Here is a 26,667-nt window from a genome sequence, read left to right as displayed (position 1 = left end):
AAAGTCTTCTTTCCTTTGTTTTCTCCTCTCAGCTCCTAAAATCCTAAAATCCCACCCCCCTCGGGTAGACTTCTACAATTAAATGCAAAACAGTCTACAGTATGATCCCTATTATGTTTTAAAAAAAAGAGAGTAGAAATGTTCAAAAAGGTTGGTGTAGAGCAGCATAATTGCAGGCAATTTTTTGTATTATTTCTATTTTCCTGTGTTTTGTGAATTTCTTAAAAATGACATACCTTACTTCTATGAAAATATCAGTAACTTATTTTAAAGGGGGGAAAGGGTAGAAAATTAACTCTAACTACACAGCAAAATCCCAAATGTCTTTTACCATTCCACTCAGCATTCCTAAAAATGATTTTGCTTTTTAATTTGACATATTGCCTGTGTATCTTTATCGTTGTCTAAGAAATGCATATTCTTGGTGCACCTGGCTGGCTCAGCCAGTAGAACAGGCAACACTTTTTTTTTTTTTTAGCATGCGACTCTTGATCTCATGGTCTAGAGTTCCAGCCCCATGTTGCACCTAGAGCTTACTTAAAAAAAAAAACAAAAAACACATATTCTCTCTAAAATTCAGAGTTCCCAGTCTTATTAGCTTACCAATTTAACACTTACCAAAGTCTCATATAAAAATTCATCCTTAATTCTTTTAAAATGTCCGTAACAATATATAACCATTAAAAATAAGACTGAAGGGGCATCTGGGTGGCTCAGTCGGTTAAGTGTCTGCCTTTTTCTCAGGTCATGATCCTGGGATCCTGGGATCAAACCCCACGTTGGGCTCCCTCTTTGCCACCAGCCACCCACCACCCCGCCCCATCCCTGCCCGTTCTGTTCTCTCTCAAATAAATAAATAAAAATCTTAAAAAAAAAAAAAAAAAAAGACTGAAGAAGATTTAATCCTATGGGGGAGATAGAATCCTATCTATCTCCAGGTGGTAAAATTATGGGTGATCTGTATTTTTTGTGTTTTTCTGTATTTCTTCTACAATAAACTTGTATTACTCATACATCAGAAAAAAACAGTATTAAATTTAAAACTGGCTACTTACATCACAATGACAGAGACAACTAGAAATAGATAGGGAAGGAAAGAGTAAAACTAAAACAAAATTCTTCTAGCTTAATTTTTTTTTAAGTTTATTTATTTATTTTTCTTAGTAATCTCTACACCCAACATGGGCTTGAACTCACAACCCCGAAATTAAGATTCCCATGCTCTACCAACTAAGTCAGCCGGATGCCCCTCTTTTAGCTTTAAAAATCCTTTTCTTATATAACTATAGAATTTTGATATTAGTAAGTCAAATTTACCTAACCAAAGTTTAGGTAAATTTGGTTTGGGGGTATTTCATAATATCCATATTAATTCGGGTTATACTGGCTACAGGCAAAACAAGTCTATTGATACCCTTCAAAAATAAGCTCAAGACTTACCCTACAGGGGTAAAAGATGTCTTCTGGAGGACAATGGCTCTGGAAGCAACAGATTTAGCATGTTCTAGTTTAACAGTGGCCTGAGTCAGAGGCTGAGACAGAACATTGGTGACCTGCAACTAGAAATAAATTTTAAAATAATCTGTAGCAACAAAGGCCAAAGGAGTATAAAATTTTGTTTCTGCGGTGCTTTATCCACAGGGAGCCAGCTCTTCCGGGGTTAGAACCTTATTTCAAGACACCTTCACTGACTTTGGTCTACGTTCTATCAGAAATCAGACACAGAATACAAGGAAATGGGTAATGGGATAGATTATAGAATGTTAGAGGTAGGGAGGATCTTAAAGATGATCTTGTCCAACACTCTCATTCTTCAGTCAAGGATAGGCATTTTACACACATGCTCCTTTATCAATCATCTGAGATAGATGAAGAAACTGAGGCTACGTGGCCAGTTCAGTTGGTCTAGGACTCAAACCCCAGCCTGTCTAGCTACAAAGCCAATACTTCTACTTTGCTCTCTTAGCTGCCCCCTCCTGACTCATGGTGAACTATGTTAATCAGGTGATTTCTCACCCCAGCCTTTGCTGAGGGGGTGTGAGTGTAATCAGGGAGAGGAGAGGCAATTTTGAAAGACAGGGCACACTTCTTCAAGAGAATATGTGAAAAGGCCACTAAAGTAGAACCGATGGAACTCTCCTGTGTGGAACCCCAATGTTTAGACATAAATAAAATGCTAATTGGGCACCTGGGTGGCTCAGATGGTTAAGCATCTGCCTTCGGCTCAGGTCATGATCCCGGGGTCCTGGGATCGAGTCCTGCATCGGGCTCTCTGCTCCTTGGGAGCCTGCTTCTCCCTCTGCCTCTCTCTCTCTCTCTCTCTCATGAATAAATAAATAAAATCTTTAAAATAAAATAAAATAAAATGCTAATTTCTTATGAAGATGTTGGCTTATCACTGATTTCCAAACAACAGCAACAAATGCCTCATTTGAGATGAAAACTCCAAGCGTATTCAAGATCTGTGCATTTTCTCTGTTCAGAGAGTCGCCATAAAAAAGCAGTGTCTGCGGGGTGCCTGGGTGGCTCAGTCGTTAAATGGCTGCCTTCGGCTCAGGTCATGATCCCAGGGTCCTGGGATTGAGCCCCCGCATCGGGTTCTCTGCTCCGCGGGAAGCCTGCTTCTCCCTCTCCCACTCCCCCTGCTTGTGTTCCCTCTCTCGCTGTGTCTCTGTCAAATAAATAAATAAAATCTTTAAAAAAAAAAAAAATTAAAAAAAAAAAAAGCAGTCTCTGCTTCCTGCTGAGCGAGAGGGAGGGACAAGCTATGAAGAGGTAGAAAGACAAACCGCCAACAGCAGGAGAAAGAGACCTGGTGTTAAAAACTGTAAGCACCAGAATTACTGGGGAATTTAAAAAGCGGTCTTTAAATACCGTATTTAGAAAGTTCTGGTACTGGAAAATGCCTTTTAGAAGCAAGACTTCTCTATACATTTAGTGTTACGACTCCGGAAATACAATTCTCTTGCATTTAATTTCTCGAAAGACTGACGATAAAAAATCTTCCAGGAAAAAAAAACCTTTTCTGGATTGATCTGAAGGGTTCTGTGACTAGTTCACCCAGGGGCCATATCCCCAATTCCAAGCTAAGGGAAATGAGCCTTGCTCTACATTTAATGGGTATGTCCTCGGGGGGGTTACAATCAGGTTTCCACCAGTCCTTAGATTTCTGAGAGCCTTCCACTGGAAACAGCGATCAGGGCCGCACAGCGTGGACACAGAAGTCATACCCGAAGGCTAGCCTGTTCGTGAGTGTCGGAAGGAGAGCCCTCGGGCACAACCACAACTGGCACGTGATAGCGATTCTGAGAGAGCGCAGCGGCCGCAGAGGCCACGCTGAAGGCTTCTGAGAGTGACTCAAAGTTCTTCTTGCTGAAGATGGCATTCATGAGTTGGATGACCTGATCCTGAAAGAAAAGGGAAATGCAGCTTGAGATCCTCCTCTGGCAGGAAGGCGGGAGAGCCACCCCTCGCTCCCCACTGGCTCAAGTCATTCCTTACCTGTTTCTAGGTGTTTGCATGGAGGATCTTTCCGCCATTAATCAAAATTGGTAAGAGGGGGGTGGAAAGCAAATATTCTGCATTTAAGATTAAAACCTGGATTTGGTGTTTTCTCTATCCTCTGGTTCAAACTGAAATTCACGCATTTATCTGTCAACTGTTTACTGAATGCTTCCTGTACAAATACAAGGTACCTTTGGAGAACTACAGAGATATGAAAGAATATTCCAAAAAATATATAACAGTCAATTATGTTCCAGATTACTATATGTGTCACATACCATGACAGGTGCTTTACATGCATGAACTCAAATCCTGACAAAAACCCTGAAAAGATTGATATTACCAATGTTTTCCAAAGGAGAAAACTGAGGTTAAAAGGTTAACTCCTACAAGTTATAACAGGAAAAGAAAAAAAAAAAAAAGCAAGATCAAAATTCACATGTAAATCTATTTGTCTCCTTCCAGAATAAAATATATTCTTTCTTAATTCCTCTCACCCTCCCACCTAAGCTAACTTCCCTCCCAACCCCCCTCTGAGCAGTACACTGGAGTTAAGTTTGAATTCACAAGATGAAACCTTATAGCCAAAATGTACGTTAGAAAGAAACTAAAATAACTTTCCATTAAGAACTAATGGACTGTTTGGAGAAGAAAACTAAAAGCAGTTTTTTTTTTTTTTTTTAAATGGAACCTAAAAGGCATTATTAAAATTCTGGAGGTTGTTTGCTTAAGAGGAAACATTTTCCACTTCAATCAGTTTTGTTTTTTAAAACCTCCAATCTAACAAAAGAGCTCCCTTGTTCCCGACAGTGTTATTCACAGTCGACATGAAATAATTTTCTTTAATTGTACCAATTACATTTTTCCATCACTAGGCTGTTGACATGTTAAAATGGGTGACTGTTCACCAGAATGGTTATGTCAAAAGCAGTGACAGCAAAATTACTCCAGCCAAATACCTGGTTAGTAGAAGCTTGGGAATAAAGCAAGAAAAAGTTTAAGTTGTGTATGTAGAATATCACCAATTCATCTACTGTGCCGTGTATAGGAGAGTTCCTAAATGATTCGTACTGTAAGACCCACATTCCTGCACTTCACCCATCATAGAAATTAAGAGAATATGGTATCTCCAGATCTTCTACACTTAGGATGAACCAAAGACAACAGAAGAATGCTAATACATGAATAAATGATTAGGTCATATCCTCCAGAGAAAATATAAAATCAATTCAAATTACCCAAGACAGATCATTAATTACTATTTACTTGAAGAAACTCAGCACAGAACTCAAAATGCATAAAAGAAATCAAAGTTCTAACTTGGAACCCAAATCTCTCCTCCTAAAATTAAAACAACAGCAGCTTGTATTTTAAATCCTTTAGCTCAAGGGTTGGTAACCTTCTCACGCACAAGGGGTACAAAGAGGGTCCAACTCAAAGAGACTTCCCACACACATTTCAACCAAAGGTTCTTTCAGGTTAACAAGCTCCTCTTGAGGGCGAAAAAAAAAAACACAAAGAGAAAAGAAAAAAAGAATTAACTCTTGATAGATGTCTGGTAGATACACACGCCTCTCAGAGAACTATGTCAGTCAGCAAAGATTCATTCAGATTTAGCCATTGCCAAGGATGAGGTGGAAGGGAGGAGAACAGCGTACTTCTCAAGAGGAGGAGGGTTTGCCTGAGCCACCGACATGGAAATCACTCAAGAGACAAGCAGTAAGGAGTACCAGGAAGAAAAGAGAGGTGACACTAGTGTAATACATGTGCCCTTCTTGTCACCACGTCATGACGTACCCTCCCCCATTTAAAGCAAATGTAACAAGGCTGGAGGTCTACTACACAACACGCAGGAAGGAGAGAGCCTGCAGCATGGGAGACCTGGTTTAGGGACATCGCTACCACCTATTATCTGTGTGTCCCCCCACACATGTCACGCTGCCACTCTACAGAGGGACCAAGTCTGACTGGGCATATTACTCAGATTTCCTATGGCGATCAAATGAGCCACACAAAAGAATGCTTTTAAACTGTAAAGTGTTCTAAGACAAAAATGATAAAACACTAAAATAATGCAAATGTGACACTTTGCTTACCTGTCCATTCCACAGACAACCAGTTTCTTGAGGATAGGCATTACATCTGTTTCTCGTTTTCAATGCCTAACCCAAGACACTACATGACTACACCCCAAGCCTAACTCAATACCCCCTTTGAAGAAAGCTGTTCTTAGCAGATAAAGTCAACAACCCCTTTGGGTTTCACGCCTGAGCATGGTTAGGTACCTCCTTAATGGATGGCTCAGTCCCCACGTGGTCCATGAGCTTGTAGCTGGCAGCCACAAACAAGGCTGTCGTTTCCAGTCCTTCTTCAAACTGGAGATATACACCTCCCAGTTCATCGAGGCGAGCAACAAGATCCTGTCACGACAAAATGAAAGCACGTTGGAAGTCAAGTGATAACAGAATGAGATACGCAAACCACCGTCACCTCAGGCAGTTTTGAGAAATCTCACTCTAAATCTGGAGAACCCCTCAGTCATTTAGTACTTTGTCAAATAAGATGCTGAGGCAGAAATAAAGTATATCCCACAGGCATCCGAAGAGAACAGTGTCTTCCGCAGCCCTGGGAGCACTCCTTCCCTGACCCCTGGTACTCAAACCCAAGCGCCGGAGTCAGGGCACTGAAGACACCAGGCTGCAGGGCACCCAGGAAGCATCGGGACACAGATGGATTCCACGGCCATCCACCTGGATACAACCTACAGAGCAGAGCATTTCTCTTTCTCGTTCAATGCTCTAAAGGATGGAGAGAGACATGCTCCTCTCCTGGGCAACACAAGGCAGTGAACGTGCCTGTGGGGCACCCAGTGAGGACACTGGGTGGACTGCCTGACATCACAGACTATGTAGTCCTTGAGAGCAGTCTCTGAGCAGCAGGAGGTCCCAGGCAAAGGAAAGGATCAAGTCATAATAAAAACACAGTGACCACTTGCTGAGCACTTATTATATACCAGGTACTTTAAAACTTCACTTGTTCCTACAACACCATTTAAGGATTTGAGGCTCAGACATTAAATAATTTGTCTGAGATTACAAAGAAATAAGTAGCGGAAAAAATACCTGAATTTCAGGTTTGTTAGGCTCTAAAATCTGTGGACTATGAACCTATACCTACAAAAGGCTAGAAAAGTAATTTGTCGCCTAAGTGATAGTGTAACTATCCTACCCTAACGAATATCCCCCAGGACATATTGCTCTGATACAAAGAACGTAAGTGTGCTATGGATATGAAAAGAAATGTAACTGGCCAGAATAAGCCATGCATGTCTATCTGCAAGACTCTTCTAAAAGGTTTCAAAGACAGGAGCTGGGAAATTAATTTGGCGAAATAAATTCACACCTCAATCTCCTCCACGATGCTCCTCAAGTCAGCCTGCTGGGACAGGTGGGATGCCGTCTGCAGAGCCTGGACCGTTCTGGAAGATAAAGGGTAGAACCCCAGTGAATGTCAAGTCTCATCTCCTTTCATCTGCTCACTCCTTCCTCTATTGGGACGCTTTCAGGAATATCCCTGTCCTGTTCTTTAGAAGTATAAGACAGCCTCAGTCATTAAGGAGCTTAATTACAATCCAGTTGGGAAAGGACGTTACAAAGACCCTAACAGCAGGAGAAGGCAATCCAGGCAACGTGACCTGAAGTAAGTACTGTGGGCACAGAGAAGAGACGGAGCACAACTTCACCCTCCTCTAGAAATCTGTTTTGTTCTTAGTGGCATCACATACAGAACACTGAGTAAGACTCACTTAGGTTTAGAAGAGAAAAGCTCTTCGGGAGAACAGAATTCGATTCAGCCCAGGGTATTTGGCATCCCCGTGTTGCACAACACACCACGCTAGGCAGAACTTAGCTGCCTATGAACTTTCTACTAGAGTGAGAAACTCGAGGACCAAAGAAATATTACGGAATCTACATTTGCAGACTGTTGGGTAGAATTTGGAGCAACTTTTCTGAAACCAGATCCGTGTGCTATGAACAGGAAGCCTTCATTAGACACGTGCCGACTGTTTGATACTCGTGCGATCCTCACGCTGCTGCGAGACCTGAAAGTCACTCACCCTTCAGACATCAAATAAGATAAAAGGAATTAATTTATTCTCCTTTTCTTTCCCTACCATTTATTTCTAATTATAAAAGCACGTAGTTGTCCAAAATTCAAGCAATACATTTTTTTTTTAAAGATTTTATTTAGGGGCACCTGGGTGGCTCAGTCAGTTGAGCGGCTGCCTTCGGCTCAGGTCATGATCCCAGGGTCCTGGGATCGAGCCCCGCGTCGGGCTCCCTGCTCAGTGGAGAGTCTGCTTCTCCCTCTCTCTCTGCCTACTTGTGCTCTCTCTCTCGCTGTCAAATAAATAAATAAAATCTTTAAAAAAAAGATTTTATTTATTTATTTGACAGCGAGAGAGAGAGACAGCGAGAGAGGGAACACAAGCAGGGGGAGTGGGAGAGGGAGAAGCAGGCTTCCTGCTGAGCAGGGAGCCCGACGCGGGACTCGATCCCAGGACCCTGGGATCATGACCTGAGCCAAAGGCAGACGCTTAATGACTAAGCCACCCAGGCGCCCCTAAGCAATACATTATTAAAGAGGAAAGTTAAAATTCCTTTAACACCTACCCCTAAAAGATAATTGTTTTCCAACTTCCTAACTTAATAGCATAATGTATATGTCTTTCTGTATGAGTACATGTAAACGTACTTCACGCTTATGAACCATGACATAGTACTATACTGCTTGGATGTACCACAATTTACTCACTGACTCTCCAGTTGATACACCTTTACGTTGTACTAGGTCATAGAGTTCTGTTAACAGGCCTCATTTATAGCTCTATTTTTAAATTGAAATTTACATAAGAAAATTAACAATTTGAAAAATGAACAATTCAGTGGTATGTAGTATGTATCTCACCACCTCTATGTAGTTCCAAAATGTTCCCATCAGTCCAAAAGAAAACCCTGTGGCCATTGAGCAACTTCTTCCCAGCTTAATGGGTACAGTCCCTGGAATCCCCAATCTGCATCTGTGTCTATGGATTTATCTACTCTGGATATCTCCTATAAATGGGATCATACACTATGTAACTTGTGTCTGGCTCCTTCCATTTTGCATCACGTTTCAAGGCTCACTTAGGTTGAGGCGTGTGTCAGTACCTCATTCTTTTTATGGCTTGTTCATGTATTTGCATCCACTGATGAATGTATTTCTGTAAGATAGACTTTGAGGGTAGAACATGGTAGGTATGCACACATAAGATTTTTTCTTATTAGATTCTATTAGTGCAGATAACTTGGAAAATAGAAATGGTGCTTTTTCTGGGTGGAATGGAGAAAGTACTGCTGCTCAACCCCAGAATGGTCCCCTATTTCCCAAAAGGTGACGGGGCCTTTGTGTAAAACCACCACTTGTCCATCAAGTCAACATGCTGGGGAGTGGACAGAGAATCTGTCTGCTTCCGTTGAGATCATAACCATTTAGATTCCCTCTGTGAAAAACTAATCCTGTTAAGATGACAAGCTAGAAAACAGAGCAGTTACAGTTCATGGGCAGGGAAGCCCCAAGCATTCAAAGACTCCTCGGGGATGCTTGTTGTTAAAATGCACTAGAGAAAATGAAACCTGAACTTCCAAACAAGATAAAAATCCCACATCTGCCCGTGATAAATGCTGAGCCCAGAAAAGGCTGCTAAGATAGCCAAGAAAGAACTTTTCAATTAAGATATCATTTTTCTCTTTAGAACGAGTGAATGTCATTCTGGTAACAACTTCAGAAGTTTTTAAGAATGAAATTAATCCACTTAGCTTTTGAAAAGTTTTGTCACTGGCTTTAATTACTTACTCTCCAGTTGGCAATTTCTTTCCCTCTGGAGTACTTTATTCAAACACTAAGAAAGCCGATCTTGTCTTGCTAACATACAACAGACGCTTTAAAGAAATTGGGTTATGAGGGACCACAATGGCATCTTTTCAGATGGTTCATTCAAACCTAGAAATTTTTTTCTCCATTCTAGACAAGTTTATGAACATTCATATCCTAGAATAAATCCACTTAAATGTAGAAGGCCCATTTAGAAGTCCTAATTTATATCAGATTTCCTTAAACAGGGCAAGGACAAGTTGGTAGTAATGTTTACAAGGCATCCTGCTTGTTTGATCTTCACAATAATCCTGTGAGACAAATATCACTGTACCCGTTTTACATATGAATACACTGAGGTATAGAGGGATTACATAGCCTGCTCGTGGTCACAGACGTATTAAGTAGAAGGGTCTGGATCTGAACACAGTTCTTTCCGATCCCAAGCATGTGCTCTTTCTACCAGCCAGCTTTCTTCAAGAGAATAGAAACGTCAAAGTATAGTTTCAGCCTTTATTAACTCTTTGTGGGGCACCTACCATGCATCACACTGTGTGAGCACCACAAATAAAGATGCTTACAATCTAATATAGAAATGACTACAGTGGGCGCCTGGGTGGCTCAGTTGGTTAAGCGACTGCCTTCGGCTCAGGTCATGATCCTGGAGTCCCTGGATCGAGTCCCGCATCGGGCTCCCTGCTCGGCAGGGAGCCTGCTTCTCCCTCTGACCCTCCCCCCTCTCATGTGCTCTCTGTCTCTCTCTTTCTCTCTGTCTCAAATAAATAAATAAAATCTTAAAAAAAAAAAAAAAAAAAAAGAAATGACTACAGTACAACCAAGGAAGTAACCAGCTTCCTAAGAAAGGGACCTAGGAAGGAAGTGCTCTAGAGGAGGAGGAGCTTTTGTTGCACGTCCACTAAGACCCAGACACTGCGTTAGATTCTTCTCATGCATTATCTCATTTAATCCTGACATTTGTTCTGTGATGTAAGGATTATTGGTCTCCTTTTATAGATGAGGCTCGGGGAGGTTAGTGACTAACCCAAAGTCACACAGCAAGGAAGAAATAAGGCTGGTGTTCAAACCCAAGTCTAACTCCAAAATGGATACGGATATACTTCCTTTGCACTTTTTCCTGTTCTGGGATTTTGAGGAAGGAGACTTTTTTTTTTTTTTTGCTTGGAGGGAAATGGAAAGATTCTGTTGTAGAAGGTGGCATCAGATTGAGGCACTGACAGTGGAGACTAGGGATCTCACTGGGGATCCTTGGAGATCTCCCCCAAGAGATTATGAGAGGAGATCAAAATAACGTGATCTAAAACCGAAGAACAGCAGTACTTGACTAGGCAAAGTGTATATAAAACATCAGCCCCAGGAAAGACAGCCCCAAAGTTACTGATGACTGACCATGTGACAATGAGCAGGGTGTAAGTGACAGAGAGAATGCAATTGACTATGAGCCCTGCCCTTAACAAAGCTTCCAGTTTAGAAACATTTTGATCTTCCTTAGCCAAAACAAAACAACACCCCCACCCCCCCTCAAAAAAACTCTGGGAAACTGAACTATTCTGCAACAGGGAATTGGTGTCACCAACCTATTGCTAAACAATTAACAGGAGGCCAGGCGCTCTACCCTCTTTCAGGGGTTGCAACTGAATGGGGGGACACAAACAAAACAAAAAATACGTATGCCATTTTAAATGAGGAGTTTCAGTGTTACAGAAAAAAAAAACTACATATACTATCACTTTAAAGTTTAGTCAACGTCCTCAAGTCAATTACAACATTTAAATTTATAACAAAGAGGAAAATTGCTCAGAGTTCCTTTCCTGTAAGGTGCTTCTCCTTCCCCTAAGCCTTTTGCAGAGTAGTACAGTCTGGTTGCTAGAATGCTCTCCCCTCTGAGCATGCACTTCTCCCACCAGATGCTGTCTCTCACAACTTCAAGGGATCCTGTAAGCCCTCCTCCAGGGCAGAGTCCCCACTGCCAACAGCTCACTGTGCCCTGGCCAATGCTCAACAAAAGATGCACGCAGCTTGCTGGCCTCACTTTCCCTCGGTTATCTCCTAACCCTTGCTGCAGCCTCTCACCTCAAAAGCAATTCTGTCTTTATGGGGCAGTGTGTCTATGTCCGGACTCAGTGTCGTGAGGACCACGGTGTCCAAGTGAGCCCATCAGGACAGGGACCTTGCTTGCCTCGGTTCAATACTGCGTCTGCAGCGCCTGGAAGAGCACACAGCACATAGCAGGTGCCCAGAAAAGATTCGCTGAACCAGTGGATGAACCCTCTTCAGGACAGTCTCTGCCACCGAAGAAGCCGGAGAAGCGCTCGACACGATGACTTACGCTAACACAGTCTCCTCCTTGCTGAGGCGAGCAGTAAGGGCACCGAGTGCTTCTTGGGAAGCCAAGGGAAGGCCAAAGCCACTGAGGGCGGCCACGGCGTGGTAGATCTGGGTTACGGATGAGTCTTCGCTGACAGCTGCCAGGAGCAGATCTTTGGTCTCATTTGAAACAGAGATCTAAGAAAGGATTGGCAGACACAGAGTTTTAGAACAGGTGCTGGCAGTGGGTGACCAACAACATGCAGAGTAACCGCCAAAGTCACACCACCCAGCGGCGCACCATCGTTGCCCCTCAGCTCCTCAGACACCAGAATTCAGTGTCTGTAAGAATGCAGCACAACGCTTTTGAAAAGATTCTGGCAAGTCACATGCCTGCTTATATGGCTCCCCTATGTTCAATAAAATGGATTTCCAGAAATCTGGTATGAGGGGCATTCTTCCTTTACTTTGAACATTTTTAAAACGTCAAAGGGAGATGGAAAGAAAAATCAAGGCTTCCCAGAAGAGAGGCAACTATAGGAAAAAGTTATTTAAAAGCCCCAAAAAGTGAAAACTCGGGGGCTAAAAATAAACTCCATTTTCTTAAGAAAAACAAAATCATAAGAATGGAATTTCCACCCACACTAATGGATTCTCATTGTTAAAAAAAAAAAAATTAATCTGACACAACCCTCCCTCTTTAAAAAAAAAACACTTTATAGTTCAAAAGTAAATATAAATGTAGAAGTTAGACTCACCTCGCACCCTGAGAGGGCCTGGCTGGACTGGGCTGCATAGAAAAGGGAGTCCACATTGGCCGGATCAAGGTTTGACTTAATGAAGGTGCACGCTTTCTAAACAGGGGTGGAAAGTCAGTGATAAGTGGTGATATACACAGAGACTGGGAAAGTGTACATGCTTTTTTTTTTTTTTTAAGATTTTATTTATTTGACAGAGAAAGACACAGCGAGAGAGGGAACACAAATGGGGAGTGGGAGAGGGAGAAGCAGACTCCCTGCCAAGCAGGGAGCCCGATGCGGGACTCGATCCCGGGACTCCAGGATCATGACCTGAGCTGAAGGCAGTCGCTTAACCAACTGAGCCACCCAGGCGCCCCTGGGAAAGTGTACATGCTTTTTGATGACAAAATTCTAAGCAATCTGTGATGGCTTAAAGTATGAGCTATACAAGATTTCACGTTTTAAGCAGGTATTTTCCTTAGGACACTGTATCACACAAAATTGCTGAGTTCATGCCAAGAGCAACAAACCTCAAGTACTTTAGTCCTTCTGAACCCTAGAAAAAAAGGAAAGAAACCGCTTCCACTGACCACCTGCTCTGGCCATAACCTGTGCTGTTTATGATGCTCTTCCTCTTAATGAACACATAAAGACCCTGTGGTAGATATTATCATTCCCATTTAACAGAAAAAGAAACTGAGGCTTGGAGTAGTAAGTTACCTGGTAAAGGTGACAAAGCTAAGTGTCTCCTCTGATTCTAACTGTACTGGGGTCTCCACTTAGATGTCTCCAAAGCTAAGTCAGGTTCAGCACATCTAAAATGAGCTTGAAACCTTCTGTTTCTGCTCCTGGACTTTCTAGCTCCTGTATAGGCACCACCACCTACCCAGCTACCGGAAGCAGAAACCTAGGAATCACTCTTGACTTCTCCCTTACCCTACAGGACTAGTGAACTTATCTCCCTTCTCGTTTTTCAAACCCAATCCCCATCCTCTGGTTTCTCTCATTGCCTTATTTCAGGCACTTGCCATTTCTCACCTAGATTGTTATAATCATCTCTTAACTGGTCTCAAGCCACGTAGTCCATTCTGCATACTGACTGCTCAAGGTGATCTTTACAAAATACAAATGCAACCACATATCAGAACCCTTGGGTAGTTCCTTACTATCCTCAGAACAAGAGTCCAAGTTTCTGATACAGCATAAAATGCCCTCATGACTGACATTCACTTTCAGGGCCAGCTTCATCACCACACCACCTCCAACTCCCAAATCTTACCCTCCATTGTACTCTGGCGACCCAAAGACACTATGATCTCGCCTTGGTATGTATGTGACCCTGCTATTCCTGCCGCTGGGAGCACCTGTCCTTTGCCCCTCCTGTCTGCCAAACCAGATCCTATCTTCATCTCTGCTCAGGTGTCTCCTCTTCCAAAAAACCTTCACTGACATTCATCCCAAGTTAGGCCAGGTGCCTTCCCCCCCAGAGTGCTCCCCCAAAGCACTTACCATACGGTACTAACTACCTCCCTCCATGACCAGTTACGTAAGAGCAAAGACTCTGGATGAACCCCAATCACAGGGCCTGCCACAAAGCAGGCACATTATAAAATCCACACTATTCTTATTGTATCAAACTCCAAGAAATATTATTTAATAGTTCTATCACTAAATATTTTGATTGAGGTAACATAAAAGTCACCTATTCATAATTAAATGGCAATAAAATAGTTACTGGTGGGTGCTTCTGAGGAGTAGGACAGAGTGTAGGGCAAGGGGGGCCACATAACAGGTTGCTGCTTTCCACTAACAGCTGTGCTGTATTATCTGATGTTTTACTGTGTGCATGTGCTACTTTAACCAAAAATCTATTTTTTAATTTTATGAATAAAATTTAAGTGGCAGTCTCAAAACAAATGAGTTTCAAACAGAAGTTCGAAAGAAACCAAAGAAAGAAATACTTCACCCTGCACAAATTAGGGATCTGAAGAGGACAATCTAGTTAAGGAATCCTTCAGCAGACTGTAGGTAAGCTTAAGACACGTGCTTTGTCGCCATCTGGTGCTTTAACAATAGAACAACAGCATCCAAGACCCCTAAACAAGGATTATGGTCATTGCTGCCATAATGTGTCAACACTGTTCTAAGTGCTTGATGTGCATTTCTCACTATGCATTAGGCTCTCCTATTATCTTACGTTTACAGACAAGAAAACTGAGGCATCAGAGAGGCAAAGTTACTTATCCAAGGTCACTCAGCTCTTAATGGAGGAGCTAGAATTCAAACCCAGGCAGCCTAGCTCCACAGTCTGAGCTGTACAACCTCTGATTTGTCCTGGAAGAAGACCAGCAACGTGCCAATTCTAATTCTTTGCCCAGACAAATCAAGGTAAACAGTACGAGCAGTCAGTGGCCTCAAAGCTCCCAGTGTCAACTTGGTTTTAACAGCAGCAGCAGAAGTGAGAGAAGAACCCGGGAGACACACCCTGGACGCTCAGTAAGCCCACCCACTGCTGAGGCCTCAGCTGGCTACTTCCAGCAGTTTTTAACTCTGACTTCAGCTGTCCTTATTCCAGACTCATCTTCCCAACTGAAGGCTGCAAATCACCCCCTAAATGTCCATTCCCTATCTGCTCCTCTCCAACTTTCTGAGCCCTCTATTAATACTCCAATTATCTAAACATCCTCCTGAGCGAAGAACATCAGTGCTTTTCTCAACCCATTCTTCCCTACAGTTCCCCGAACAGAATCAGGAGCCAAAAGACAGCTAAATCTCTCTCATCTGCCCTTACCTCTCCCTTATTTCATCCATGAACGTCTCCCAACTACTCTTAACCCCTCTCACACCACGCTCTGTAATCTCGCCAGACTTTTGTTGCCTTGTCGTGCTATGGAGGCATACCCAGGCGAGAACCCCCGCACCAGGTCCTTTGTAACCAGGCCCACCTTTTTTCTTATGCACGTCTTACCACACTTCCCCCCACGCCTCTGCTCCAGCTGCCCTGGACAACCCACCCACTGCCCCCAACACCCAACAAGCACCTTTAAGCCTCCAGGCTTAGTACAGGCTCTTCTCTCCATCTGGAAGCCCATCCACCTTGTCAGTTCAACTTCTCCCTCTCAACTGGTAACTCCTGACATATTAACAAAACTCGAGACTTCTTTTTTTTTTTTAAGACTTTTATTTATTTATTTGACAGAAAGAAAGAGAGTGAGAAAGAGAACAAGCAGGGGGAGCAGCAGGCAGAGGGAGAAGCAGGCCCCCGGCTGAGCAGGGAGCCTGACATGGGACTCAATCCCAGGACCCTGGGATCATGACCGGAGCTGAAGGCAGACACTCAACTGATTGAGCTACCCAGGCATCCCTTCAAGACTACTTTTAAGATTTTATTTATTTGCGAGAGAGAGAATGAGAGACAGAGAGCATGAGAGGGAAGAGGGTCAGAGGGAGAAGCAGACTCCCTGCTGAGCAGGGAGCCCGATGTGGGACTCGATCCCGGGACTCCAGGATCATGACCTGAGCCGAAGGCAGTCGCTTAACCAACTGAGCCACCCAGGAGCCCCAAGACTTCTTTTAAAATAAACTTTCCTTGATCCTTCTACCTACTCCCACCCCCCATCTGCTACCTTCTTTCTCTTTCTACCAGCAAATCTCCAATTGGAAAAGCCAAAGCATACTTCCCAGTACTCCCTCCCTCAACACTGGACAGAACTGATCACTTCCTCATTCTGAAATATTCCCTTCCTTCCCTTCGAGGAATCCCCTGCACTCTTCTGGCTCTTCTTCTACTCTCAGCTGCTCCTTAGTTTCATCCTCTTCTACCTGATCATTCAACAGTGGAGTTTTTCAACTCCTTAGCCCACTTCTCATCCATCTTCTCTCTCTCTAGGCAATCTCATTCATGCCCACAGCTTCGTCCAGAACCTCTATGCAGACAGTCTCAGATTTGTACCCCCAGCCCAGACTTCTCTCAATGGCACTTATATGACTCAAAGGCACTTCAAGGTCAACATATTTAAGACCAAATTCATGGTCTTGCCCACACAAACCTCATTCTCTTTCCGTGTTCCCGTCTTATGGAATGGCCCAACCATCCACCTGTGCAGCAGAAGTTGGAAGTCTGGGTGTTACCTTTTGCACCCTTTCTGCATTCAGTCCTGCCCCATAATCCCCTGCCAAAGTCTGTCCTCTACAGAACAGGAGAAACCTTTCCAAAATGAAAATGGATCCTGATACTTGCTGCTTAAAATCAACTGCTCTTTAGAGAAAAAGCAAACATTTTCCTGTGGCTACCGAGGCACTGAGACTTAGCCACTACCTTCCCCTCAGGCTCCACTCCTCTCTCTCCCATTATCTGGAGCTCCACATGTGGCCTCCTCTCAGTCTCTCAAATGTAACCTACTCCTTGCCTGCACAGGACTCTTGCCCCTGCCATTCCCCCTGCCTGAAGTTCCTTCCCTCCCTAGTCTCCCAGTTAACTCCTACTTTCCCTTTAGAATTCAGATCAATCATCCCTTCCTTCACTTAGTAAACAACTACTGAGTGCCTACCACATGCCAGGTGCTACTCTAGGCACTGGAGATGCACAACAAATAAAATGAACAAAGTCCCTGGGCTCAAGGAGCTGTAATTTAGGGGGCTACAGAGTGAGATTTAAGCTCAGAGATTTCCTCGGAAAAGCCTTCCCTGACCAAGTCAAAGTCCCCTATTTATAACACCATATATCTCACCTTCATAAAACTTACCATTGTTATAAATATTCATATATCTACTTGATTATATGACCAATGCCTATCTCCACTATTAGAGTGTACATTCCAAGAGGGCAGAGGCTCTCTCTCTCTCATTGTTCAACACTGAATCCCCAGCGCCTAGCACATAGCAGAACTCACTAAGTATCTGCTGAATGACTAAATTGTGCAGCAGCCAGTCCCCTGTACAAGGTCGGGGCTTAGAGTAAGCTTTCCCAGCAGACAGGGTGAGCAAGCTGCTCCCTCTACTGGACTCTCACACTACCTGTGTCTGGGACCTTCCACACACTAGGAGTCCCTTTGCACTCAGCACCTGGTCTTGCTATCATGGTCCCTGTCTTTCACTAGATAATGAGCTGTTGTCTTCTCTGCACTTAGCATAATGCCTGGCACATAGCAGACGCTGCATAAGTAAATTACTGCCCGAAGGAATGTCTGACTGTCTGCTCTCCCCAGCAATCAGCTGAGTACCTGGCCTTCAGCAAGCACTCAGTACTTGTTGGAACAGTACAAATATATTGACCTTCATAAGTGCTCACCATGTACCAGACACTGAACTAAGCACTTTATACTTTATCATCTCATTTAATCCCCATAACAACCCTGTAAGATAGTTATCACCATCCCCTTTTACAGATAGGGAAAGTGTATGATTGACAACCTGTATACACTGCCTAATGTTCACTGATTTCAGTCACTCGAATACTACATCACAATTTTTGCCGTAGTATATATCCTATTTACTTCATATTTTCAGTATAATGAATACAAAACTCCCACCATTGTTCTTAAATCTTATAGAAAGCTAAGCAATAATATCTATAAAATCATCATTCTCAGGTGCTTATGGTTTTTAAATACACATGTACAGGGGCGCCTGGGTGGCTCAGTCGTTAAGCGTCTGCCTTCGGCTCGGGTCATGATCCCGGGGTCCTGGGATCGAGCCCCGCATTGGGCTCCCTGCTCGGCGGGAAGCCTGCTTCTCCCTCTCCCACTCCCCCTGCTTGTGTTCCCCCTCTCGCTGTGTCTCTCTCTGTCAAATAAATAAAATATTAAAAAAAAAATACATGTACAGTACCTGACTATTAAAATGAAAGATGTTCACTCTTCATAACACCTAAAATCAACTCTCATTTCACACTCTGCTGTTCCTAGAACTGCTTTCTATTCTCAACTTCTTAGTAAGCCCCATTCCTCTTGGTTTTGCTGCTAAAATCCCTTGTGACAAAATAACCAAAATCTCCCCTAAGGATCTATCTCTGAGAGCAACCAGTTCAATGCATCTAGCAGGACCGAAGGAGTTCTCTCCGCTCAGCTGAAAGCAACAATAATGGAGCAGGACACGCATCACCACATGGAAGTAGCAGTAATGGAGACTGTCCTCAATGGATTTATCTAGTGTGACAACCAATAAGACAATTCAATAGCCTGAAACTTGCATTCAACTCCCTTCCTTCCATTGCTTATAACGCACACATTACACAATCAACACAGCACCCTCCGTAAGCGACTCAAAGAGTGAAGTATGTGATTAACCCATTTATTTTCTGATCAACAGGCACATTTGAGAGCTTCCATTTCTAATAAGCTAACATTTACAATTCATTCAACATTATTTGTTCAACAACCTGTGTGTATTAGACATCAAGCAATAGGGATGACAGTGGAGAAAAAATGTCAATCAATGTACATTAACCCCACTACTATATAATAGAGCTAAGAGCTAATATTTAGTACATACTCAACACATGCCAGCACCATGCTAACTTCCCTAACATACATCACCTGCAAGCTATTATTTTTATTATTATCTCTATCTTACAGATGAGAAAACAGATTCTGAAAGGTTCAGTAAGCTGCACAGGTCACTCGGTTGTATAGTTCTGAAGTCAAGATCTTGAAACCAAGCAGTCTGACTTTAGAGTCTGTTTTATAAACATAAAGCCATAGCTGGCCCAACCATGCAATTACCCCCAATCACACTGCACTGCAGCTGTCTGGATAGCTTCAGTCTGTATCTTCAGCCCTGACCAACATCCCTTCAAACTCAGGACATCAGCAGGGAACACCTCTAGGAGTATGTGTTCAACCTAAATCCATGTGGAACTCTCAATCATGAGACAGAGAAAAAGGCACTGCTCTAGCTAATGTGAGAGTGGCTCACTCCTCCAGGATCCCCCTAGACTGAATCCTACAGTTCCACAGAAGTTTGAAAATGACCAGTAGAAACCACTCTCCTGCATTCAAATCCACCAAAATTCAACCTTAACCTAATATTCCAATTTTATCTCCTATACCTCACAATACAAAACCTCTACGAGTCAAGACTGCTCCACTCTGCGTCTCCCAGTTTGCTCTCTCTTGTCCCCAGCCGTCCCCCCTCTACAGACACTGCAGCCTTCTGTACATTGCAGTATCTGCACCAGGCACTGTCTGAACTCACCTTAATAGATTATAAATAGAAGCAAAACTTTTTAAATATTGATGATGACAATAATAATAACTACCACTTGAAGGGCCTTTTGTGGACCAATCACTTACTTGGCATAATATGATTTCACTTTATCTTTACAATGATCCAGTGAGGAAGGCATCATAACTCCCCTTTTACAGAGAGGTGGAACCAGAATCAAAAACTTGGGCAAGGGGCACCTGGGTGGTTCAGTCGGTTAAGCCTCTGCCTTCTGCTCAGGTCATGATTCCATGGGCCTGGGATCGAGCCCCATATCAGGCTCCCCGCTAAGCAGGGAGTCTGCTTCTCCCTCTCCCTCTGACCCTCCCCCCCACTCATGCTCTCTCCCTCTCTCACTAGCTCACTCGCTCTGCACTCTCTCTCCCCAATAAATAAATAAAATCTTAAAAAAAACAAAAACAAAAAAAACTTGGGCTAACTAGCGCTGATGCCTGTACTCTTTCTTTGGAGAGAAACTAATTTTACTCAGGAGGATTCACCTACAGGATTTATAACAGGGTAATCACAAGGAAAAGTCTGTTTCCTTAATACAGTCATGCATAGGAAGGAAATACTAGGCAGAAACAAGAGACAGCTGTCAGGAAGAAACCTGAATAAGTGTGGACCTCATACAGCAGGGATTAGCAAATTTTTTGCAAAGGACCACAGAGTAAATATTTTAGGCTTTTTGGGCCAGATAGTCTCTTTAGTAACTACTCAACTCTATTGCTAAAGTGCAAAAGCAACCACAGTCAATATATAAATGAGTGGGTGTGGCTGTGTTCCAATAAAACTTTATTTACAAAAAACAGGCTTCAAGCTGGATTTGACTCTGGGGGCCATAGTTTGTCAAAAGTTCCGCCCTATGGTATTAAGATGATGGCTGGCAGGGGCGCCTGGGTGGCTCAGTTGGTTAAGCGACTGCCTTGGGCTCAGGTCATGATCCCGGAGTCCTGGGATCAAGTCCCGCAACAGCAGGAAGCCTGCTTCTCCCTTTGGCCCTCTCCACTCTCATGCTGTTTCTCTCTCTCAAATAAATAAATAAATAAAATCTTAAAAAAAAAAAAAAAGATGATGGCTGGCAGACATCGGCCAAATTACTTAACCCCTCTGAACTTCCATTTCCTTCTCTATTACAGGATAATATTTCTGACCACTTAGAATTAAGACAATTAACTCGAGATAATATATCCACTGTACCCAGCATATATAAGGCATTCAATAAATCAATTGCGATTACTGATTCTAGTCTGGAGCAGGAAATGTGAAAATAAGCCTAAGACATCAGAAACTCTCAGACTGGTGGATCGCATAAAATCGAACAAAAAACACACAAAGACATTCTGAGCATCAAAAAGAATAACAACTGTTATTGCATGTCAACTATACTTCAGAAAAGAAAAAGAAAAAAAAAAAAAAAAGAATAACAACTACCATGGATTGCAAAACATTAACTGGGACTACCAGTTCTGGCCATGGCAGAATTAAAGGTATTGAACTTACCCTCCTGCCATAAATAACTATAAAACTGAAAAAATATACGAAGTTGAGACACTGGACAACAGACAGTATAAGGCTGTGATACTTAAAAGAAAGTAAAAAGTGTGAAAATGATAGTACAAATGATGGGAGTTTAAATAGAAATATGTTGTTATAAGGTTCTTTCATTATTCGTGACACAGCAAAATAATAATTCAAAGTAGACTGTGATAAGTTCAAATGCATATTATAATCTCTAGAGCAACTACTAAAAAAAATAAGTAGAGCTAAAAAACCAACAGAAGAGATCAAATGGAATAATCAAAATTTATTCAATCTGAGACAGGAAAGAAGGAGGAAAAAAAATAGCTAGACTAGTAAAAAACAAATAACAAGATGGTAAACTTAAACCCAACAGTATAGTTACATTAAATATAAATTGACTAAACTCCCCAACTAAAAGACAGAGATTGTCAGACTGGATTAAAACAACAACAACAACAACAAAACAAGTCCCTACTACATACCGTTTACAAGAGATAGGTTAATCTGACAATACCCAAATCCAATGATCCAACTTTATCATAGCTAAAAGTGAAACAACCAGGTATTATGCACCAATGACAGGAAGTACATAGCACCACCTATGAAATATTTCTGCCAAGAAAACTGACCTGAATATAATTAAGCCTCAAGAGCTAACTATCCGCTTATATGAATAAAAAATATAGGAAGTAGGGTGCCTGGGTGGCTCAGTTGTTAAGCGTCTGCCTTCGGCTCTGGTCATGACCCCAGGGTCCTGGGATCGAGCCCCACATCCGGCTCCCTGCTCCACAGGAAGCCTGCTTCTCTCTCCCACTGCCCCTGCTTGTGTTCCCTCTCTCGCTGTGTTTCTGTCAAATAAACAAATAAAATCTTAAAAAAAAAAAAGATAAGAACTATGTTCAAAAACAGCATGAGGGGGCGCCTGGGCGGCTCAGTTGGCTAAGTGTCTGTCTTCGGCTCAGGTCATGATCCCAGGGTCCTGGGATGAGCCCCACATTGGGCTCCCTGTTCAGCGGGGAGTCTGCTTCTCCCTGCCCTCTGCCCCTCCCCCCAGCTGATGCTCTTTCTCTCTCTTAAAAAACCTTAAAAAAAAAAAAAAAACTACAAACAAACAGCATGAGGATGCTATTAATCAAAGGCAAAATGTGGAAACTTTTCCAGGATAAGTGATCTGGCTTGTTCTACAAATAAAAGGTACTGGGGGAGGGGGAGACGGAAACTACTGTAGATGAAAAGGATCTTTAAAAGCAGAGTTCTCCGGCTGGTAGCAGAAGAGGTCAGAGATTTGAAGAGTAAGAACTTAACATGCCATTACTGATTTAAATGGGGAAGGGACAGCATAAGAAAAAATGTGGGTGGCCTTGAGAAACAGAGAGCAGCCTTTGGCTGATAGCCCACAAGAAAATGGAGATCTCAGACTTACAACCACAGGGAACTGCATGCATTCTGTTAACCATCTGGAGGAGAGACTGAGCAGATTCTTCCCCAGAACCGGCAGAAAAGAGCCCAGCCTGGCCAACACCATCATTTTGACCTTCTGAGACACTAACTAGAGAGCCCTGCCAAGCCTGCCTGGACTTCTGACCACAGAACTATCAGCTAATAAATGAGTGCTATTTTAAATAACTAAATGTGTGGTCATTTGTTATGCAGCCATAGAAAACTAATACACAGGGGCACCTGCGTGGCTCAGTCAGTTAAGTGGCCAACTCCTGATTTTGGCTCAGGTCATGATCTCAGGGTCGTGAGACTGAGCCATGCGACAGGCTCTGCACTTAGTGGGAGTCTACTTGAGATTCTATCCCTCTGCCCCTTCCCCCACTCGAGTTCTCTTTCTCTAAAATGAGTAAATAAATCTTTAAAAAAAGAAAACTAATACACAAGGCTTATATGAGAAACCTGGTCTTAACCTCTTTGCCCTAGCTGTCCATGCTACTGTAATGAATAAAATGTAAATTCACGGGGCGCCTGGGTGGTTCAGTCACTAAGCGTCTGCCTTCGGCTCAGGTCACGATTCCAGGGTCCTGGGCTCGAGCCCCGCAATGGGCTCCCTGCTCTGTGGGAAGCCTGCTTCTCCCTCTCCCACTCCCCCTGCTTGTGTTTGCTCTCTCATTGTGTCTCTCTCCGTCAAATAAATAAATAAAATCTTTAAAATAAATAAAATTAAATTAAATTCACTTAAGACTGAACATTCTCCCGGGCGCCTGGGTGGCTCAGTCGGTTAAGCGTCTGCCTTCAGCTCAGGTCATGACCCCATGGTCCTGGGATCAAGCCCCACATCATCCCTCTCCCTCTGCCCTCCTCCCTGCTTTTGTGCGCTCACACTCTCTTTCTCTCTCAAATAAATAGATAAAATTGCTAAAAAAAAAAAAAAAAGAAGAAAAGACTGAACCTTTTCCTAAATCCAGGAAGTTTTAGTTGTGATGCATTTTCCTCATCAAAGGTCCAAAAAGTATATCAAAACTGCCTGATGTGGTGACTGGCAGTGTTTAATAAAAATGAATGCCCCCATCTTAAACTCCTTTATTTGTCACACATACAGGGCACTTAATAAGTACATGTGGTACTATACAGTCTCACTCAGAACTACAGCAATAGTTTCTAGAGGCAAAATTTAAGCTTAAAATAAAAAGTAAAGTTTCTAAGACTTGCTCTTCTTTATATTCTACTAAAACACCTGGCATGGTCCTAAACATACATTAGGCATTAAGAGAAAAAAAATCTGTCAGATTGAAGTAAGTATTTATTATATTGAATTAGCCTTGGTCATCCTCAAAGGAGCAAGAGTTCTGAAGTACACACAAGGAACACAGTTAAGGGATGAGGCCCAGACAAAAGTAGCCTTACCTTTACATCTGGCACCTGGGCACCAAGGCTGTTGAGTCCCACGATGGAATAGTAAGCAGATTCCAAACTTGTGAAAGGGCGGTCCAGTGAGGCTTTCAGTCTCTCAACATCCGGCTTGGTGAGGTAGTGAGTGGGCGTCAGAGCCTGGGTGCCGGCTATGATTGTCAGGGCCAATAGGAGGACAGTGCTTGAACCTTGGGGGGAAATGACTATTAAATACAATCCAAACAATTCCCAAGTTCTATATACAGTTCCAATGACGGTGTGCACTAAGGTCTGGGAACCAAATCATGTGAGGAAGGGGGAGGGAACTGGGAGAAGTCCTGGGAAAGTGGTGGGCACTGTCTTCATCCATCTGACATGTCCTCCCAGTAGCCTCTGTGTCGCTGAAGCACAGGACGCATCATGCCATTCCCATTTCAAGTACGTTTGTAACTCCTATGCCTCTAAGACAGGCCTAATCCTGAATCCTCACCATGGCCTCGCCTGCCTCTCACCGGTTCTCTTCCCTCATTCTTCTTTCCATCTGTGGCTCTCTGGACCCCTCTCTGTTCCTCTAACAAGTCATGTTCTACCCTACCCAGCACTTTTTCATGCTTTCCCTTACTTCAACTTTCAACTTTTTTTTACTCTCCGATTTCAGTTCAAGTATCTCTTCCTCAAGAAGTCTCCCCAACTGCCCTTCCTCAGGTTAGGTCCCCAGTACTATAAAATACTGAAGAATGTGACCTCTGAGGCCAGGTTTAAATCCTAGCTTTGCCCAGGTGCCCAGGTGGCTCAGTCAGTCAGTTAAACGTCGGACTCTTGGTTTTGAATCAGGTCATGATCTCAAGGTTGTGAGACTGAGCCCCCCATCACATTCTGCACTGGATATGGAACCTGCTTGGGATTCTCTCTCAACCTCTCCCTCTGCCCCTCCCCTGCTTGTGCACTCTCTAATAAATACACACATACATACTTTGAAAATAAGTAAATAAATAAATCCTAGTTCTGCCATTTATTAGCAATATGGCTGTGGCAGTTACAATGTAGCCAGTCCGTCCTCAGTTTCCTCAAGCGTAAAGTGGGATAATAACAGTACCTACCGCAGGAGTGTAATGAGGATTACATGAGTTAACATAGAAAGATCTTATAATGGTGACTGGCTTATAACAAGAGCTACATAAATGTTCGCTACTTCTATTACCATCACTATTGTTGCTGCTCTATCCATGCATATAGCAACCTGTACTTCTTCTATGTAGTCTTTTTCACAACTATAATTAATAGGGTAATGTCTGATTCCTCTGCTAAACTGTAAGTTCCATGAGGATAGACAGTTTCTTCTGTACATCCCAGTATTTCCAAGTATTAAACACTGCTTGGCAGGTATTAGTACTGAATTAATATTTGCTAAATAAATGAAAAGAAAAATTAATCCTTGTCTATTATGCTCCAGGAGACAGGAAGCAGTTATGAGTGGTACATTCTATGGGCTGCTTCATGAATTGACTGCCATATAATTAACAGAACAGTATCCACCACCCCCCGCCCCACCACCACCTTATCCATACGCTCCACGGTTTCAGTTACCCACGTTCAACCACGGTCCAGTACTGTCGGGTCAGTAGTAGCCTAATGCTACATCACAATGCCTACATCAGTCACCTTACTTCATCTCATCAGGCAGACATTTTATCACATAAGCATCTGTATCAAGAAGGGTGAGTACAGTACAAGATATTTTGAGAGACCACATTCACATGACTTTTGTTACAGTATATTGTTATAATTGTTTTTATTGTTATCGTTGTTAATCTCTTACTGTGCCTAATTTATAAATTAAACTTTATCATAGGTAGGCATGTATAGAAAAAAACACAGTATATATACGTGTTCAGTACTATCTGCAGTTTTAAGCATCCACTGGGGATCTTGGGAAATAAGCCCTGCAGATAAGGGAGCTCTACTGTAATCACAAGGCTAATGGTAGTAGTCCTAAATCCTCTGCCCATGGTGTCAAATTTAGTTTGAACTAGATTCCCTTAAGAAAGGCATTATTAGAGGGCTCCTGGCTGGCTCAGTCAGTGGAGTCTGTGACTCTTGATCCCAGGGTGTGAATTCGAGCCCCACACTGGGCAGAGAGATTAAAAAAAAAAAAAAGGCATCATTATATCTATTTTACAAATAAGAAAACTGAGACTGAGAGTACCTTGCAGACAATCTTGGATTCACTCAAATCTAACAGTTTACACTCTGGAGATTGTTTTAGAAACGATGCCTACATTAGCGGTAACTCAGAATTGTTCTTCTATGAGTGCTAGTTCTATTTAAATCCTTCTTCGTGTGTTAAATAAGCTAAAGAATGTGGAAGTTCTTTTTAAAACACTAGAAAGAGGGGGCGGGGCGCCTGGGTGGTTCAGTCATTAAGCGTCTGCCTTCAGCTCAGGTCAGGATCCCAGGGTCCTGGGATCAAGCCCTGCGTCAGGCTCCCTGCTCAGCAGAAAGCCTGCTTCTCCCTCTCCCACTCCCCCTGCTTGTGTTCCCTCTCTCACTGTCTCTCTTTGTCAAATAAAGAAAATCTTTAAAAAATTAATTAATTAATTAAACACTATACTGTTAATAGGAATCT

The 26,667-nt window shown here is 42.8% G+C and overlaps 1 protein-coding gene across 2 annotated transcripts in view; it reads right to left on the bottom strand.

Annotated features, from left to right (window-relative positions):
* The window catches only part of RPN2 (ribophorin II), a 60,302-nt gene that overhangs the window by 30,843 nt on the left and 2,792 nt on the right, over nucleotides 1–26,667 (bottom strand). For both annotated transcript variants that reach the window (XM_035006279.1, XM_035006280.1), the window contains exons 2-8: nucleotides 24,057–24,250; nucleotides 12,501–12,596; nucleotides 11,765–11,940; nucleotides 6,907–6,982; nucleotides 5,790–5,924; nucleotides 3,231–3,407; nucleotides 1,441–1,559 (exon numbers count right to left, since the gene is read on the bottom strand). In XM_035006279.1, the coding sequence (XP_034862170.1) occupies nucleotides 1,441–1,559; nucleotides 3,231–3,407; nucleotides 5,790–5,924; nucleotides 6,907–6,982; nucleotides 11,765–11,940; nucleotides 12,501–12,596; nucleotides 24,057–24,250 (973 nt within the window). The remainder of the gene's footprint in view (nucleotides 1–1,440; nucleotides 1,560–3,230; nucleotides 3,408–5,789; nucleotides 5,925–6,906; nucleotides 6,983–11,764; nucleotides 11,941–12,500; nucleotides 12,597–24,056; nucleotides 24,251–26,667) is intronic.

The sequence above is a fragment of the Mirounga leonina genome, unplaced genomic scaffold (genome assembly GCF_011800145.1).
Source record: "Mirounga leonina isolate KUSES-001 unplaced genomic scaffold, KU_Mleo_1.0 Mir_150, whole genome shotgun sequence".
NCBI classification, from domain to species: domain Eukaryota; kingdom Metazoa; phylum Chordata; class Mammalia; order Carnivora; family Phocidae; genus Mirounga; species Mirounga leonina.
This window is presented reverse-complemented; position numbering and strand designations above follow the sequence as displayed.